This window comes from Octopus sinensis, linkage group LG26 (genome assembly GCF_006345805.1).
Source record: "Octopus sinensis linkage group LG26, ASM634580v1, whole genome shotgun sequence".
Classification (NCBI taxonomy): Eukaryota; Metazoa; Mollusca; class Cephalopoda; order Octopoda; family Octopodidae; genus Octopus; species Octopus sinensis.
This window is the reverse complement of record NC_043022.1, coordinates 25,131,984-25,151,983: the sequence shown is the minus strand read 5'-3', so window position 1 is coordinate 25,151,983 and position 20,000 is coordinate 25,131,984. Positions and strand designations below refer to the sequence as shown.

Here is a 20,000-nt window from a genome sequence, read left to right as displayed (position 1 = left end):
TGGCCAGCCCCAAAGGAAAATCTAAGTCAAGCGCATTAGATTCCTTGGAAGAAAGCCTCAAGAGAAATAGGCAGGTCGATAGATAAATATGAGAGACAGATAAACAGATAAGATAGATATATAGATAGACAGAGAGGCAGATAGATAGATAGACAGACAGACAGACAGACAGACGTTCTTGTGTTCAAAAGGAGAATGATGAATGTGTGTAATACTTGTAATACTTGTACACAGTTCAACAGTTGACTGACTTAACAGGCTGTTACTGTTTCCATTTTTACTTGTTACTCACTGCTGCTTCTCCGGGGTCATGGGTTTTAGGATTGCTTCGCTATCTTTTCATTTCAAATTTACCGTGATATTAAATCTAGCTTGTACGAACGTTATGGACCATTTCTGCTTCACTACATACCCCTCTCTCTCTCTCTCCCCCCATACTATTGCACATAAAGCGTGCTCACCGTGTCATACCGTTTGACATCACAGCCTCGAGAATCTCATGACACCTTCAGTGAATATTACCCACCGTAGCTTATCCATAATACTTATTAAATTCTTGTGTGTATTTGTACAGAACTGGTTTTGATTCTTATTGTCGTCGTCGTCGTTACTATCACCCATTTATACTCACCACCAGCCCCACCACCATCACAACGGCTAGCCCAGTTGTTAGTCTATTCATTCATTCATTCATCCAACCGTACCGCCCACCCTTTGGGTGCAATGTTCGTTTGAAAACCACTTCCTGTCTACGTATTGAAACCTGCTCACATGCCTACTAGTTTGAAAATAATTAGGTGTTGATGATAATAATAATAATAATAATAATAATGATGATGATGATGATGGCTTCAAATTTTGGCACAATGGCAGTAATTTCGACCCCGAAAGGATAAAAGGCAAAGTCGACCATGCCAGAATTTGAACTCAGAACGTAAGGACGGACAATAATAATAGTAATGATGATAATGATAATTTTTTGCCAGAAGGTCAGCTCGTGGGAGGGGATTAAGTCGATTGCAGCGACCTAGTACTTGACTGCTACTTAATTTATCGATCCCGAAAGTATGAAAGGTAAAGTTGACCTCAGCGGAATTTGAACTCTACGTAAAGACGGGAGAAATACCCATTTCTTTATTGCCCACAAGGAGCTAAACATAGAGGGGAAAAACAAGGACAGACAAACGGATTAAGTCGATTACATCAACTCCCGTGCGTAACTGGTCTTAATTTATCGACCCCGAAAGGATTTGAACTCAGAACGCAACGGCTACGCATTTCGCCCGGCGTGCTAACGTTTCTGCCAGCTGATATCTAAGCCTAATCGTTCTCTGTCTGTCTGTCTGTCAAATAATCTGTCTGTCTATCTATCTATCTATCTATCTATCTATCTATCTATCTATCTATCTATCTATCTATCTATCTATCTATCTATCTAATAATCTATCTATCATCTATCTATCTATCTATCTATCTATCTATCTATCTATCTATCTATCTAATAATCTATCTATCTGTCTGTCTATCTATCTTTCCCCTTTACACCATACATCATAACACTGTGATACACGATCCCTATTGATCGTTTTTTGGGGGTTTTTTCCTCTTCCTCTTTTTCCCCCCTTTTTCTTCTTTTTTCATTTCTCTTCTCTTTTGTTCCTTTTCTTTTTTATTTTTGTTCTTTTTTCCCTTTTACGATCCCTTTTGATCGAAAACCTACGCCACCTTTTTTTTTTGTTTTTTTTGTTTTTTTCATCCCCCAAAAGAAAAGCTCTACCTTGTAACTTGTCCCATCTGTGTGCAGCCCTGTGTGGCCACTATCAAATAATCTAACTATATATCTATCTATCTATCTGATAATTTATCTATCTGTCTATGAAATATTCTATCTCTCTCTCTCTCTCTCTCTCTCTCTCTCTCTCTCTCTATCTATCTATCTATCTACCTTGATTTTTCTTGCCAATATTATCAGTCATCATCATCATCATCTTTTTGTATACTGCTATTTCATATTACTTTCATCACAGTCATCACCACAATCATTTCCTTCTACCTTTCTGTCTCTTTCTATCTCCACTTTCGCTCTCGTTCTCACATCCTGTCTCCCCACCTCACTCCCTCCCTCCCTCTCTCTCTCTTTTCCTTCCACACAAAATTAATAAAAACAAAAAGACAAACACAGTAAGTTTAATATATTTTTCCCTGTCAGGGTAAAACGAAAAACAAGAAGGCTAAATAATTCTCATATATATACGCCTGTCACGAATGTATCAAATATGGCTTTCGGTTTTTTTCCTTTTTGTAAATAATAATATTATTGATAATAAATCATCTTTTTTTTTTTTTTTTACTTGCCACAAGGGCATCATCATCAGAAGAAGAAGAACGTTACGAAGCCTAAATCTTGCCCAGAAATCTTGTAAAGATAAGTTTAGGAATCATGGCTAGACTACTAGAGCGAACTTCGCAAGAAATGCTGCTAGCTTAAAGTTGCACAAGACTTTTTAAAGGATGAAAGGCCAAGTCGAACTCGCAGGAACAATGATAATAATAATAATAATCGGATCTTTTCGCACTGGGGTCGATGTAATTGGCTATCTCCCACCTCCAAATCTGCTGGCCTTGTACCAATATTTAAAACCATTATTATTATTACTATTATTATTATTGAGTGAGAGAGCAGTGCATGCCATCAAAGTGACACTGGGGTAAAATATACGAAGCCCAGTATACCCATCATGACTACCCATCTGATAAGGGTACACTAGGCACATGCATCACAACCATATGCGCGCGACTTAGTGACCTCATATCAAGATAAACAGCGCATGACCTTGCATGTGAGAGCCCAGTTAAAATTTTCTTCTGGTCGAGTAACCCATTCCACTCAAAAGGTCCTTGAATAAGGGTTGTTTAAGGATGTTGAATGAAACACCCATGTTTCCATAGGTGAGTTATTCAAACCCCAAAGAATCCCTCTCAACACATGGCTATGATGCTCTCCCACTACTTCTGCTCGTGATCGGAGATGCTCATATCATCAGCCACTAAGGGACATGCTCAACTGGTTAAGGTCAAACAACTGACAAGCAGATCAGTGGTATTGAGCAGAGCATTTGCTGTAGCCCATCTTTTATACCAAGACAAAACAATGTACATGATAACACTTCCAGTCAGTTAAGATCAGAAGCCACGAGAGCCGCTGCCTGGTACTGCATCAATTATTATTATTATTATTATTATTATTATTATTATTATTATTATTATTATATTATTATGTTTGACTTTTACTTTATATTTGTACAAGTTGGCTCCAAGTCTCACCCAGAGACATCAAGAGACAACAGGTTGGAAGTTCAAGTTGTTATGCCTGGTGTGCCATATATTTGGGGGTGGGTTGTGTTGTACTAGTGAATGTCTAAAAAAAAAAAACATACGAAAATTATGTTTGTTTTAAACCTTGAGATTACATAGAGAGTATTTTGCGTAGGTTATGAGCAGTTGCCATGAGCACTATCTTTTGAATTTCTGCCATTTTGGGGTTTCCTGGTATCTGAGTTAGGTCGCAATCAGCCCCTTTTGCTATCATGCCCAGGGCACCTATGACAACAGGTATTGTTTAAGCGTTCAGGTTCCACATTTTGCTGATATCTATTTCAAGAACCTTATTATTATTATTATTATTATTATTATTAATAATAGAAATATTAAAATTACTAAGTCTCTATAAAAGAGATTACGGCAGCGTTATTATTCTTATATCTATAAGAATGCCATATTATTATTATTATTATTATTATTATTATTTCTGGTGAAGTTCTTGTAATTTCTTGTGGTAATCACGTATAGCGCTGCTTCAAATGCTATCGTGAAAACGGTGACTAACAATTTTGAATTACGTTTTGAGACTGTTCTTGTCACATTAGATTGAAGGTTAAATGCTAAATTATCGATGATGACTAGAATATCTCGAGAAGATTCGATTCCTTTCTCTTTTGAGAATTGTCTTCCAAGTGAGACTTTGTTTCAAAGCAGCTTTTTAATCACTTGTCCACTTTCAGATAAAACCGATCAGTACGATGTTCTTTGTCCTCTCTCCCACGTCTTTCGTCTCTCGCATCATTTATCTCTCTTGTTTTTCATTTGGTTTTCCCTAATCTCTCTCACCCTTCCTCCATTGCTCTCCTCCTCACCATCTCTCTTAAACCATCTTTCTCTCTCTCTTATTCTCGCTCCTCGTCTCTATCCTTTCTTTCCTTCTTTCTCTCCTCTCCCCAGTTTCTCTCCCCCCCTCTGTCTCTCCCTCTCTTTCCCCATCTCTCTTACACCATCTTTCTCGCTCTCTCTCATTCTCTCTCCTCGTCTCTATCCTTTCTTTCCTTCTTTCTTTCCTCTCCCCAGTTTCTCTTAACTCCTCTGTCTCTCCCTCTCTCTTCCCCATCTTTCTTACACCATCTTTCTCACTCTCTCTCATTCTCTCTCCTCGTCTCTATCCTTTCTCTCCTTTCCCCAGTTTCTCTTTCTCCCTCTGTCTCTTCCTCTCTTTCCCCATGTCTCTTACACCATCTTTCTCGCTCTCTCTCTTATCCTCGCTCCTCGTCTCTATCCTCTTTCTCTCCTCTCTCCAGTTTCTCTTAACTCCTCTGTCTCTCCCTCTCTCTTCCCCATCTTTCTTACACCATCTTTCTCACTCTCTCTCATTCTCTCTCCTCGTCTCTCTCCTTTCTTTCCTCCTTTCTCTCCTCTCCCCAGTTTCTCTTCCCCACCCTCTGTCTCTCCCTCTCTTTCCCCATCTCTCTTACCCACTCTATTTTCTCTCTACCTCACTCACTCCATCTCTCTCTATCTCATTCTCTTCCTTTCTCTCTTCCTTTCTCTTTTCCTCTCTCTCTCTCTCTGATCTTCTTATACTGAAACAATAGTCAATCATGAAACGTTGATGCATTTTAGTTACTTAACAGAGAAACAGAGAGAAGCTGGGGTGGGGGTCATGCTTGGGTTGTATCATATCTAGCTCGGCTGCTGAGCAACCAACCACTTCAAGCATCGTCTCTTTCCTTCTCTCATCCAACTTCACTTTCACTTTCACCGCCACCACCATCTGCGCCCTTTTTGCCCCCCTCTCTCCCTCTCTCCCTCTCTCTACACCTTTGATCTCATTCTCACAACTCTCCACTCTCTCTCTTTCTCCGTTTCCCCCCCCCTCATTGACATCAAACCAAAAATTACGTTCTAAATTGAAAACAAACTTGTTCAGTTATCAATGTTTACTCTAATATGGAAATACCCGTACGCTGTCTGTCTGTCTGTCTGTCTGTCCCCTTCTCTCCCTCCTCTCCCCTTTCTCTCTCTCTGTCTCTTACTCTCCATCACCTTCTCTCTTTCTCTCTCTCTCTCTCTGTCCGCTTCTCATTTTCTATCTATCCCTCTTCCTCTCTCTCCTCTCGCCTTTCTCTCTATCTGTCTCTTACTCTCCATCACCTTCTCTCTCTGTGGCTCTCTCTCTCTCTCTCTCTGTCCGCTTCTCATTTTCTATCTATCCCTCTTCCTCTCTCTCCTCTCGCCTTTCTCTCTATCTGTCTCTTACTCTCCATCACCTTCTCTCTCTGTGGCTCTCTCTCTCTCTCTCTGTCCGCTTCTCATTTTCTATCTATCCCTCTTCCTCTCTCTCCTCTCACCTTTCTTTCTATCTGTCTCTTACTCTCCATCACCTCCTCTCTTTCTCTCTCTCTCTCTCTCTCTGTGGCTCTCTCTCTATACGTTTCTCATTTTCTATCTATCCCTCTTTCTCTCTGTCTCTCACGTTCTGTCCGTCTCTCTTTATCTCTCCTTCAGACACTCACACACACACACACCTGCTATATTTATGTAAACTGCCTCTACTGGAAATATTCCTCCACTTGTGGATATTGCCGGCGGAGGTGATGGTGGTGGTCGCGGTGGTGTTAAATCCTTGTCAAACTGTGTTTATTCTCTGCAACAAAGCTGCAAAAATACCTGACCCCCATTGTTCCCTGTTGCTTTGTAATCTTTGTTTCTAATTCATTTTGAACAGCACTGACCTTGCTGGGTTTCGATCTCGTTCCATCCTGGACGAAACACACATTCAACAAGCATTCATCATCATCATCATCATCACCATCATCGTCGTTGTTGTTGCTTAACCTCGAATCTTCAATCTTTCTCGCGTTGACTTTTCTTTTTCATTTCTTTCCGCCACAGAATACATTATCAAATATCTCCCCTTTTTTTATGGATGGAAAGGTGTGATTTCAAGAAGAATCAGCTGATTCTTCCTCTCCCTGATTCTCTATGTGTGTGTGTGTGTGTGTGTGTGTGTCTGTGTGTTGTACGTGCACGCACATAAACACACACATATATAATTATGTGTGTTTCAGTTACAGTTTGGTTATCAACATTTTACGAACCCTATGATTCTATGATTTTCCCCATTTTCTCCTTTTCTCCATTTTTTCCCCCTTTTTATGTCTTTTAATTTTTATTCCTGCTATGCTCGTGGCAAATTAAGAATGATAAATTTAACATCATTGATTTTGCTGTAATCGGCTTAGAAAAAGGGGAGAAAAAAATCAAAGAAGAAATAAAACAGGAATACATCATTATATATATTATATATATATATATATATATATACACACACGCACTCACACACAGAAGTAAAAGTAAAGAAAAATCAAGTAAATGCAGCAGGTTGTTGAGGTGGAAGGGTTGGCTAATCTTAATGGTGTTTGTGTTGAAGTTTTTGTTTTTCTTACCACTTAACATGAGGAGTATACCTTTAAGGAGTTGAGATCAATTGGCAAGTGCAATAGATTTGCTAGGAAAGCAGTAAGAGTCGGTGGTGAAGGGGGCTCTTTTGTGTGTTGTGTGTGTGTGTGTGTTCTTTGTTTCATTGTAGTTTCCTTAAGCTTATAATTTCGTTTGTGTGTGTGTATGTGTTTGTATGCATGTGTTCGTGAATGTGATAAATGTAAAGGTGAGTAGAAGGAAAGTGTGTTGGCTGAACGTGTAAAAAATTAAAGGAGGAAAATTGAACAGGTGGATAACATCACTTATCGCGTAAGCTTCTTTGCGTGTATGGGGTGGGATATGAGGGTCATCATTTATTTATTTATTTATTTTTCTTTTGCTTCAATTTAGATCTGTTGCATGCACATGCATGTATACCTGGAAGTGCACACACACACCTGCTTCAATGTTGAACATGTGCAGTGACAGACATTCATTTACCTGCATGCAAATTAATTAAGTTATTAAACTCATTTATTTACCCTTGTTCATCCATGAACACACACACGCGCATATATATATATATATATATATATATATATATATATATATATATATATATAGAGAGAGAGAGAGAGAGAGAGAGAGAGAGAGAGAGAGACATACATACATATACATATATACACACACACATCCAAGTGTGTGTGTATAATGATAACACATTCATATATTGATATATTGAGGTAAAAGATCATTAGATAATGTGACTCTATACACTGCATCTGAATGACAACAGCTGATGGGATGGCCATGACTGGCATGTATTTTGGTCATAGGTTTCCTCAGATTTTGAACGAATCGCCCCCATTACTTTAACATGTTTCTTTAAAAAAAAATTGCCAGTCAAATTGCAGGGACATAAACAAACCAATACCGATTGTCAAATTCAAACACATTTTTATACATTTATACACAGGTGCATTTCCGTCTGTTATTCACTCACAAAGAATTTTGGTTAACCCAGAGACATAGTTGAGGATACTTGCTCAAAGTACCATGGAGTAGGATTGAACTTAAAAACCATACGGTTGCAAAATGAACTTCTTAGCCACACAGGCATGACTGCACCTATATACATACATTCACACACACACATGAGAGTCTGTGATGGGATTCCTCATGAGCACCATCCAAGCGTGAACGTTGCCAGAGCGGCTAACTGGCTTCCGTGCCGGTGGCATGTAAGAGGCACCATTCGGGCGGGATCATTACCAGTGTCACCTTACTGGCACCTTTGCTGTTGGCATGTGTAAAAAGATTCGAGCGAGGTCGTTGCCAGTACCGCCTGACTGGCCTCCGTGCCGGTGGCACGTAAAAGCACCCACTACACTCCCGGAGTGGTTGGCATTAGGAAAGGCATCCAGCTGTAGAAACTGAGGTCATTGCCAGTACTGCCTGACTGCCCCCCCCCCCCGTGCTGGTGGCACGTAAAAGCACCCACTACACTCCCGGAGTGGTTGGCATTAGGAAAGGCATCCAGCTGTAGAGACTGAGGTCATTGCCAGTACCGTCTGACTGGCCCCCGTGCTGGTGGCACATAAAAGCACCCACAACATTCTCGGGGTGGTTGGCGTTAGGAAGGGCATCCAGCTGTATAAACTCTGCCAGATCTAGATTGAAGCCTGGTGCAGCCATCTGGTTGCGCCAGCCCTCAGTCAAACCGTCCAACCCATGCTAGCATGGAAAGCGGACGTTAAACGATGATGATGATGACATTGATACTCAAGGCACTTTGGTTGATTCCCAAGCTGCCATGAAGTAAGACTGAACCTGAAACCATTTGGTTTACAAAATGAACTTGTTACTGACACCAGGCATGACTGCACCTTTGCAACATGTGCTCTTGTCACAGTTAATATCATTGTCAGAATTAGCACCACCACCACCACCTTACATGTATTCCTTGTAACCCTATTTGACCTTTTCAGTTCTCTCCCCTCACCCCAAGGTCTCCTGGTTTTTGACTTTCTGATCACTATCCTCTACCAATCCCTCCCTCCCTCTCTCCCACTCTTATCTATGGTTTGTTCTTCACCCCTACAGACCAACCCTCTACCGTTTTTGTTATTCTTTCTTTGGTGTTTTTTTTTCTTCTTTTTTTTATTGCTTCTGTCCTGCGTCAATCCTTATTGAGCATGCAGATCTGCTAGGATCAAAGGCCTTCATTTCCATTTTACTTATGTCAGCCATTAGAATATAGCCATGCTGGGGCACACCACCTTCAAGGTTTTAGTCAAACAAATTGACTCCAATACCTTTAAATTTTTTAAAATAAAAATGTCCGGTAATTATTCTATCGGTCTCTTTTGCCGAACTGCTAAGTTATGGGGACATAAACAAACCAGCACCGGTTGTCAAGTTGTAGTGAGGGAATAATACAAACACAGAAGCACACACCTTAGATACATACATGATAGGCATCTTTCAGTTTCTGCCTACCAAATCCACTCACAAGGCTTTGGTCAGCTTAGGGCTATAGTAGAAGACACTTGCCCAAGGTGCCGCAGAGTGGGACTGAACCTGGAACCATGTGGTTGGGAAGCAAGATTCTTACCACACAGCCACTCCTGCACCTATACAGCCACACACACACACACACACACACACACACACACACACACATACACACATACATAAGAAATAGAAAGTCCTTGGTACAGTATTATATCTTGGAAGGAATGAATAGAAATGGCTTTGCGGTCAATTTTCCCACTTTGATAATTAGTTGTTTACTGACCATTCAGAAAAGCCATTTCTATTAATTTTTTCAAATATATGATTCTGTATGTGTGTGTATGTATGTATGTATGTATGTATATATGCATATAAAGGCGGTGAGCTGGCAGAAACGTTAGCACGCTGGGCAAAATGCGTAGCCGTATTTCGTCTGCCGTTACATTCTGAGTTCAAATTCCGTCTAGGTTGACTTTACCTTTCATCCTTTCGGGGTCAATAAATTAAGTACCAGTTATGCACTGGGGTCGATATAATTGACTTAATCCGTTTGTCTGTCCTTGTTTGTCCTCTCTATGTTTAAGCCCTTGTGGGTAATAAAGAAACATATATACATATATATATATATATATATATATATATATATATATATATAGTTAATCCAAACAAGAAAGCACAAAAAAACACAACGCGAGGACGTGGAACAAATATAGTATTATTGGACGCTCAGGAAAGAAGGAAAAAGGAGGGTTTAACGTTTTGAGCGGAGCTCATCGTCGGAAACATAGGAGAAGGAAAGATCCAGAGAAGGGAAGACAGAGGAAAAAAATCGCCAACGGTACACACGCAGTCACATTTTGATATATATATATATACATACATACATACATATACATACATACACATACATACATCAGGGACTATATTATCTCTTGTGTCATTTCAGTCAGCTATGATTTGGAAATAGAATTGTTGCTATTTCTAGTGGATCAATGACAACATTGAGGGTTCCTCTGTGTTGTTGTTGTTTGTTGTTGAATGCCTTTGTTTAGTGTGTGTCTGCCATAACTTTGGACCTTCAGTCATCTTTTCCTGGTGTACACAACAGAGAGAGAGAGAGAGGTGTAGGAGGAAGAGGGTGGTGGTGGTGGTGGTGGTTGTGAGGAATGCTTTGTTAAACAAAAGCAAGCAAACCCATTCACTGTGTTTATTTAGGGTCAACATTGTGAGAGTTCTTCTTCTACTTCTGCTACTACCTGTCCCCTTTCCCTCCCCTACATTCTTCAGCTCACCAAAACAAACACCAAACTCTATCACTTCCCAATAAAATAAATAAACCAATATATATATATATATATATTATATATATATATGTGTGTGTATATATATATGTGTATATACTCTTTTACTCTTTTACTTGTTTCAGTCATTTGACTGCAGCCATGCTGGAGCACCACCTTTAATGGAGCAAATCGACCCCGGGACTTATTCTTTGTAAGCCTAGTACTTATTCTATCGGTCTCTTTTGCCAAGCCACTAAGTGACGGGGACATAAACACACCAGCATCAGCTGTCAAGCAATGCTAGGGGAACAAACACAGACACACAAACATACACACACACATACATATATATACATATATATGACGGGCTTCTTTCAGTTTCTGTCTACCAAATCCACTCACAAGGCTTTGGTCGGCCTGAGGCTATAGTAGCAGACACTTTCCCAAGGTGCCATGCAGTGGGACTGAACCCGGAACCATGTGGTTGGTAAACAAGCTGCTAACCACACAGCCACATCATCATCATCATCATCATCGTCGTTTAACGTCCGTTTCCTATGCTAGCATGGGTTGGACGGTTCGACCGGGGTTCTGGGAAGCCAGAAGGCTGCACCAGGTCCAGTCTAATTTGGCAATGTTTCTACAGCTGGATGCCCTTCCTAACGCCAACCACTCCGTGAGTGTAGTGGGTGCTTTTTACGTGCCACCTGCACAGGTGCCAGGCGGGGCTGGCAACGGCCACGGTCAGATTGGTGTATTTTATGTGCCACCGGCACGGAAGCCAGTCGAGGCGGTGCTGGCATATATATATATATATATGGGATTTTGTTCCACCACCATTTGTAGGATGTCCTCATCAAGCTCTGCAGATCTTCCAGTACAAGGCTTGTCTTCTAGGCTGTAGTTTCTGGCTTGGAATTCTTGGAACCACCATTGCCAGTGGCTTATGTTTATTGTCCGATCCCCATATACTGCCTGATGCAGCCTTCTGGCTTCACAGACCCCAGTTGAACCGTCCAACCCATGCTAGCATGGAAAGCGGACGCTAAATGATGATGATGATGATGATGATATATATCCATCTGTGTGTGTCTTTGTGTCTGTGCTTCTTCCCCACCACTTCCTGACAACAAGTGCTAATGTGTTCACGTTCCTTTAACTTAGTGGTTCGGCAAAAAGAGACTGATAGAATAAGTACCAAGTTCAAAAAAATAAGTCATAATGCTGATTAATTTTACTAAAAAAACACTCTTCAAGGAGGTGCCCCAGCATGGCCGCAGTCTAATGACTGAAACAAGTGAACGATAAAAAAAGATAGAAGATAATGCTAATAACAAACTCCTGTGTCCATCCATGACACTCACCAAATATTTACTGTCCTTTTCTCCACAGACACCACCACCAATTGTTTTCCTTTTTAGTTCTGCTTTGCTTTTACATCATAGGTTTGCTTGATCACAGTTGACCTAGGGCTAACACCACCACAACCACCACCGCCACCAACACCAACACCACCAACCATAAATACTTTATACAACCAACAATAATAAACCCACAGTTCCACCCTTTGTCACCCAGCAAATATTCCATGTGCCCTCCTCTGCGCAATCCCTTCCACCTCTTTTGCATCCTACCTCTGCCCGCTCCTCCTTTCTCGGTTGACACAAGGAGTTTGTTCAAATATTTCTTTTACGTGATCTTCCCTTTTGCCTCGCTGTGTTTGCCATTCTTTCATTCTGTCATTCTGTTATTTCTTCAACATTTCCTCCATTCCTTTTTCCATTCCATTCCATTCCGTTCAGTTTTATTTGTTTTGGTGCCATTCCTAATTTCCTCCTCCAACCACCACCACCACCTTCATCACTGCTGGCTTCTTGTCGTCATCATCATCGTCATCATCACCACAACACTGCTGTCATTTCATACGCTTCTTCATTTCCATACACTTTCTTTCTCTTACTCTTTCTCATGGACACACGGACACACACATACTCCCATGCACAAGCATTCTTGTTTCAGTTTCTCTCTCTCTCTCTCTTTCTCTCTCTCTTCCTCTTTCTCTTTCTCTCTTCCTCTCTCTCTCTTTTCCATACACTTTTCTTTCTCGTACTCTTTCTCATGGACACAGACACACACATACTCCCATGTACAAGCACTCTTGTTTCAGTCTCTCTCTTCTCTCTCTCTCTCTCTCTCTCTCTCTCTCTCTCACACACACACTCATTCCACCCACTCAATCACTACTCCCCCATCCACTTTCTTTCTCTCGTAACTTCCATTATCTCTCTCTCTCACTTCTCTCTACTCAGTTTCATATTCACTAACCCCTGTCTCTTTCTCTCTCTCTCTCTTTCTATATATGTGTGTGTGTGTAGATAGATAGATAGATAGATAGATGTCCCCTTTCTCATCTAAATCATTTCTCACTATACCCCCCCCACCACCACCACCGTCTCCAGTCACCCACAAAACTGCAACAGTTCATATTAAACATAATTGCACTAACTTCCCTTATATCTTCCCCCACCCCTACCACCGCCTTCTGTGATGGCCTGAAACACTCTGGGAGTGGGGGGACGGGGACGGTGCAGGTTGGACACTGTCTCTTCAATTCAGAACAACGAATTAAGAATTACCAAAAAAAAAAAAAATAATAATAATTAAAAAACAATGAAAAACACAAGCAAACCCCCCCCCCCGAGAAAGACTTCAACAGACGTTCTACAGATATAAATGGTTTTAAGATGTTGCTGAAATTTGGCATGCCTTAGGGTTAAACAGTTGGTCTCCAGTAAAAGGGATCTTCAGTCCCAGAACATAAGAACTGTTTGAAGCATTTAGTGAAAACTCCTCTCATGTCACGAGTTTTTGAAAGCATAATCTACACCCAAAGCATCAAAAAATACCCTCATTAAAAACGAATGTGCGTGTGTGTGTGCGTGTGTGTGTGCGTACATATACGTATGTATTTATAAATACATATATGTCTGTACATATGTATGTATGAATAATGTATGTATGTATGTATGTTGCTCGTATGTCGCCAAGCGTTGGCTGACATCAGCATACATCTTCAAGAGCTATCATCATCATCATCATGACAAAATCGGTGGGGTGGGAGTGGGTACAAGTACTAGCCTCCTTCCCACCTACAATTTCATTCTTACTATTCAGACTTGTCAACCCAAGGTTTGAAGAGTGGGTGTACATGTGTGCGTATGAAGGGGATTGTGTGTGTGGATAGGATTGTATATAAGTATGTGTGTGCATGTATATGTATATATATATATATATATATATAAATATATATTTATATATGCGTAGGAGTGACTGCGTGGTAAGTAGCTTGCTTACCAACCACATGGTTCCGGGTTCAGTACCACTGTGTGGCTCATTGGGCAAGTGTCTTCTACTATGGCCCCGGGCTGTCCAAAGCTTTGTGAGTGGATTTAGTGGATTTGGATAGCCAAGGCTGGAATGATTTTTCATGCAGGACTTGAATAGACAAACTGCTTTCTTTATATTGCGATTGCTAAAATAATCGTGTTTTTTTTACCCTTGAGGGGTGTCAAGGGGAATTAAAAGATATTTCTATGAAATATATCACTGTTGTATCCAAAGACGTAGTCTTCAACGAATATATTTGTGTTTTGTGTGTGTGTGCATGCGTGCACATAAGCATATGTGTATACTCATATGTATGTAAGTGCACATGAGTGTATGCATATAAGCATATGTATATGTGTATATGTGTGTGTATATATATATATATATATATATATATATATATATATACATGCTTACACACTGACTCTCTCCCTCTCTTTCTCTTATACATGCATGCACATAGTCAGTCGTACAATATATATACATATATACAGACATAGGTACACTTGTTCATATCTCCATCTAAACAGCATATCTTCACTGTTCCATTGTCTTTGACCTCCCAACATTATTCTTCCTTCTTCTCCACCTCCTCCCCCTCCTCATTCAAAGCCAGCCTCCACCACCACCGGCTGTCCATCCATCCCCACACCTCTATCAAATCTGCTTTCTTCTTTGTTATTCTTAAACATTCTTAACATTCATTCTACAGGTATTTCTTCCCCATCTCCACCTCACTCTTACCCCACCCCAGTCTTAATTTTTCTTTCTTTTTTTCATATCCACCTGACACATCCTGTTAAATAGATTTTATTATACATACTTGCACTAACACACATACATATAGTATGCATTACATACATACATACATACACATACTACTACACTGGTGCTCTCCTATGAAGGCAAAGCAATCCTGGTTTGGAATTCTAGAAATCCTTCTTCTTTTATATTTACAATGTCAGAAGTGATTGGCACACACTAGTATAGCCACATGCAACCCGAAGCCCTTTCCTTCCACCCCTTGTGCTAGCTTAGCTGCTGCTCCTGCAGAGCAGCTCCCACCCCTGTTACAGCTTTGTTAATATTTAACCCTCACACGCAGAGTTATCCCCACCATTCATCCATCCACCGCATTAATTAATGTTCCCTTGATTTATCGATGGCAAGGAAATGAAAGAGAAAAATTAACCCCTAACTTTTTAAAAGGATTTGAACCCAGACAGTGATGCTTCTAGTCTTGTTCCTTTAACTGCCTCTGTAATATGTAGCTTACCTACTCCACCCTTATTTGGAGTGAGGACAGTGAGCTATCTAGTCTTGTCCATTTTACTGCCTGTGAAATGGTTAACCACCTCACCACTACCCTTATTTGAAACTCAGGCTTATGTGACTTCTAAAGCCTTTACTGTCTGTTCTGCAGTTATCTACCCCCACTTCACTGTCCTTTTAACTGTCTGCACAATATTTAACCACTCCACCACCCATATTTGAACTCAGGATAATGAGACATCTAGGCTTGTTCTTTTACTGCCTTCCCAATACTTAAATAACCATGCCATACCATCCCTTTGTGTATCTGGTTAGTTTTAAAGCTTCGCTCCACGCAATCTTATATCATATGGGTTTGAATTTATGATGCTTCCAAAATCTGATGCAGTCTCTCTAACACCGTTAACCCACTTCCACACTGACCTTTCATCACCAGCACCAGCAGCATCACCACAATCACTGGTTGGTTGCCTTTCATGCGTCTTAGATGAGGGTAAATTCACAACTACACCCTCACACTTTCACTTTTACTTTCACTTTGAGGCATACCCACATATGTCCACATGTATCTGTACACACATGCATACACAGACATTCTCACATATGATGGCTGTCCTGTAATGGATGATTCACAAGTTCTCGGTACACTACACACAGCATAATATTCACCGGACTTAGACCAATGCAGCTGACCCCAACAGTTAAATGTGCAAAGGGTGGTGTTACGCAAAGCCTACTAAAGACAAAACCAGCAGACTATTTCATTTTTATTAAGTGATGCATGCCAAACTATTTGCATAAGGAATTTGATTAAAAGCAAAAGGGTTTTGCTAATAATGTCGTAATAATAATAATAATAGTAATAATAATAATAATGATGATGATGAAGATGAAATATTTTAAATAGTTTTCAATACATAATGTCTTTGTATTTTTTTCTATTTTCTAGAATGTCCAGTTGGAACATACAAATGGCATGCTTCCAATGAACTTTGTCTCAAGTGTCCAAAGTATTCCTATGCTAACGGTGAGGGCGCGGAAGAATGTACATGTGAGAATCGATACTATCGCCACAAAGATGATGACCGTTCTCTACCTTGCACACGTAAGTCTTTAATAAAACTACACATTGAATATTTCCGCCACTTTTGGTCCTTCCATTTCCTACGTGTTGTTTTTTGTGTTTTTTTGTTGTTGTTGCTTTTTTTTTTTTTTAACCGCGTCTGAAACCAACATTCTTTTCTGTAAATTCTTTAAAAAAAATTTCAATTTGATTTAATTTATTTATTTAAAAAAATATAGAATTTGTTTCAATTCATTTCAATTCATTTCGTTATTGGCCCTAAATCAAAATAACATTTCTCTTTTCATTCTAAATTCATCTAAGCTTGAAAATTAAAATTGAAGATACACTCTTTTTAATTAATTATGTCCTATAAAAACCAATCTCACTCCTCTCAGCATATCAAATGAAAGAAATCACAGTTCAAACAATAGCTGTGATGTTAAGGTTCTGGACTACTGACCATATGTGGTCAAAAGTCCAACTATCATTATTATTATTATCATCATTATCATTGGTGACATAGTTGCGTTGCAGCCCTGAACAAGGAACATAACTCTGCATGCTCCAGTATGTTTGACTGACGTAAAACCATAAAACTGATTTCGTTCCCTGTTTCATGGTTGAATGGTTAGTGGTAGGAAGAGCATCTGACTGAAACAAAAATTTACTTCCACAAAAGGTCTTTTTGCTATGCTTGAGAGGAAATTATCATCATCATTATAGTTATTATCATTATTATTATTATTATTATTATTATTAAGGCTGCAAGATGGCAGAATCATTAGCTTGTCAGACAAAATTCCGAGTGGCATTTCATTTGTCTTTATGTCCTGAGTTCAAATTCCACCGAGGTAGACTTTGCCATCATCCTTTCTGGGTCGATAAAATAAGTATCAATCAAGTATTGGGGTTGATGTAATCAATTAGAACCCACCCCCTCTCAAAATTTCAGGCCTTGTGCCTATAGCAGAAAGCATTATTATTATTATTATTATTATTATTATTATAAGGAGCAATATCTGGTGAATATGGAGGGTGGGATAACACATCCTAGCCGAGCTGCAGCAACTTTTTGTCTGGTTCCCAAAGCATCAAGTGCCGAAAATGAACTTTCTTATCTTCCATTTTAAAGGGTTACAGAATTAACACAGGTTATAAGAACATAAACCTTCTTCAACGAAAAGAAAGCTTAAACTGTGCTCTAAATGGAGGTGTAGTCAAATCCTATTTTATGGACTCAACTATGTTCTAAAGTAAGTCGAAAGGTAAGCTACCATTAATCGGCACAACTTTCCGGACAGCCCAATACTTGGGGTTGACTGTTCCATTTGAACAAAAAAAATCTATAGAATATTAGGGCCGGATATGGCTGATTTGAATGCTAAAGGATTACACTTCTTGAATGCTATGTATTATAATGAGAATGTTAAGAAGAGGTTGTGATGTTCATGCCTTTACCAATGATAGTAGCACACATACACTTTGGTGAAATGAATCAGTTGTGGAAAAAAACTGAGAGTGGAAAACGATAGAATTTGCTCAGAATTTATTGGCCTACCAGTCAGCATCTGTTTCAGTTAAGAAAAACTATTTGGGGCTTTTAATAACTTTTCTGCTACACACACACACACACACGCGCGTGCACTGACATGCACACACGCTCACAGGCATGCGCACTTATGCTCACACGTAGCTGCTAGAATAATGTTAACTTCTTCCTTTTATCTTTTTCCTTTTAGTTTTTTTTTTTTTTTTTTTTTGGTGGGGCTGCTTTTGAACTTTCGGAATGTTACGCTGTTTAATTTCGTTTTGGAATATAAATGGGATATCTACTGCCATTTATATCTACATACGAGTGTCTGTCTGTGTGTGTGTGTGTGTGTGTGTGTGTGAGAGAGAGAGAGAATAGGTTGGTGGTAAATTAAATAGATGTATGCTTGAGTACATTTACCCATCCCCCGCTCCTCCACATTCTCTTACTCATCCACCCACCTTTTTTTTTTCATAAATATAACACTAATTAAAATGAACCAAGAAGAATTAGATAAATTAATGCTAGTGTGTGAAACAAAAGTAGGTTGAGTAAAGGATTCTTTCCTTACTCTTTTACTCTTTTCAGTCATTTGACTGCGGCCATGCTGAAGCACCATCTTTACTCGAGCAAATCGACCCCAGGACTTATTCTTTTGTAAGCCCAGTACTTAATTCTATCGGTCTCTTTTGCCGAACCGCTAAGTAACGGGGACATAAACACACCAGCATTGGTTGTCAAGCAATGCTAGGGGGACAAACACAGACACACAAACACACACATACGCATATATATATATATATATATACATATATACGACGAGCTTCTTTCAGTTTCTATCTACCAAATCCACTCACAAGGCTTTGGTCAGCCCGAGGCTATAGTAGAAGACACTTGCCCAAGGTGCCATGCAGTGGGACTGAACCCGGAACCATGTGGCTGGTAAAGAAGCTACTTACCACACAGCCACTCCTACGCCTACTCTGAACATTTGCTTGTGAACTGGAGGAGTTCAGGAGAGAGGCAGATGCCCTTGGTGGTTTGGGTAACTAGGATGAATGAGGCTCCTTGGATGTCCCCATGAGGAACTCCCTACTTTTGGGGAAATTTTATTGTTAACTGTTAGTTATTTATAAAATTGTGCCAAACTCCACTTGTCCCTTATGTTGTATTGTCCTTATTTGTCTTGCATTTGGCCCTTGTGTCTAATAAAGAAAACATTATTATTATTATTATGATTATTATTATTATTAAGGCAGTGTGCTGACAGTCATTAGCATGATGAATAAAATGCTTAGTGACATTTTGTCCCAGTTGAACCGTCCAACCCATGCTAGCATGGAAAACGGACGTTAAACGATTATTATTATTATTGAGTGAGAGAGCAGTGCATGCCATCAAAGTGACACTGGGGAAAAATATACGAAGCCCAATATACCCATCATGACTACCCGTCCTATAAGGGTACACCAGGCACATGCATTACAACCATGTGTGCGCGACATGGTGATCTCATATCAAGGTAAACAGTGCATGACCTTGCAGGTGGGGCCCAGTTAGAATTTTCTTCAGGTTGAGTAGCCCATCCCGCTCAAAAGGTCCCTGAATAAGGGTTGTTTAAGGATGTTGAATGAAACACCCATGTTTCCAGAGGTAAATTATTCAAACCCCAAAGAATCCCTCTCAACACATGGCTATGATGCTCCCCCACTACTTCTGCTCGTGATCAGAGATGCACATATCGTCAGCCACTAAGGGACATGCTCAACTGGTTAAGGTCAAACAACTGACAAGCAAATCTGTGGTATTGGGCAGAATATTTGCTGTAGCCCATCTTTTATACCAAGACAAAACAATGTACATGATGACACTTCTAGTCAGTTAAGATCAGAGGCCACAAAAGCCACTGCCTGGTACTGCATCAGGGCATGATGCTACCGCACTACTTCTGCTCCTGATCAGAGATGCTCATATCGTCAGCCACTCAGGGACATGCTCAACTGGTTATGGTCAAACAACTGACAAGCAAATCTGTGGTATTGAGCAGAATATTTGCTGTAGCCCATCTTTTATACCAAGACAAAACAATGTACATGATAACACTTCCAATCAATTAAGATCAGAAGCCATGAGAGCCACTGCCTGGTACTGCATCAGGGCATTTACTGCATCAGGGCATTTACTGCATCAGGGCATT

The 20,000-nt window shown here is 40.0% G+C and overlaps 1 protein-coding gene across 1 annotated transcript in view; it reads left to right on the top strand.

The window, feature by feature from the left end:
* Window positions 1-20,000, top strand: part of LOC115224710 (ephrin type-B receptor 2-like) — a 67,098-nt gene that overhangs the window by 35,583 nt on the left and 11,515 nt on the right. The window contains exon 3 of the mRNA XM_029795567.2: window positions 16,156-16,311. Within this exon, the coding sequence (XP_029651427.2) occupies window positions 16,156-16,311 (156 nt within the window). The remainder of the gene's footprint in view (window positions 1-16,155; window positions 16,312-20,000) is intronic.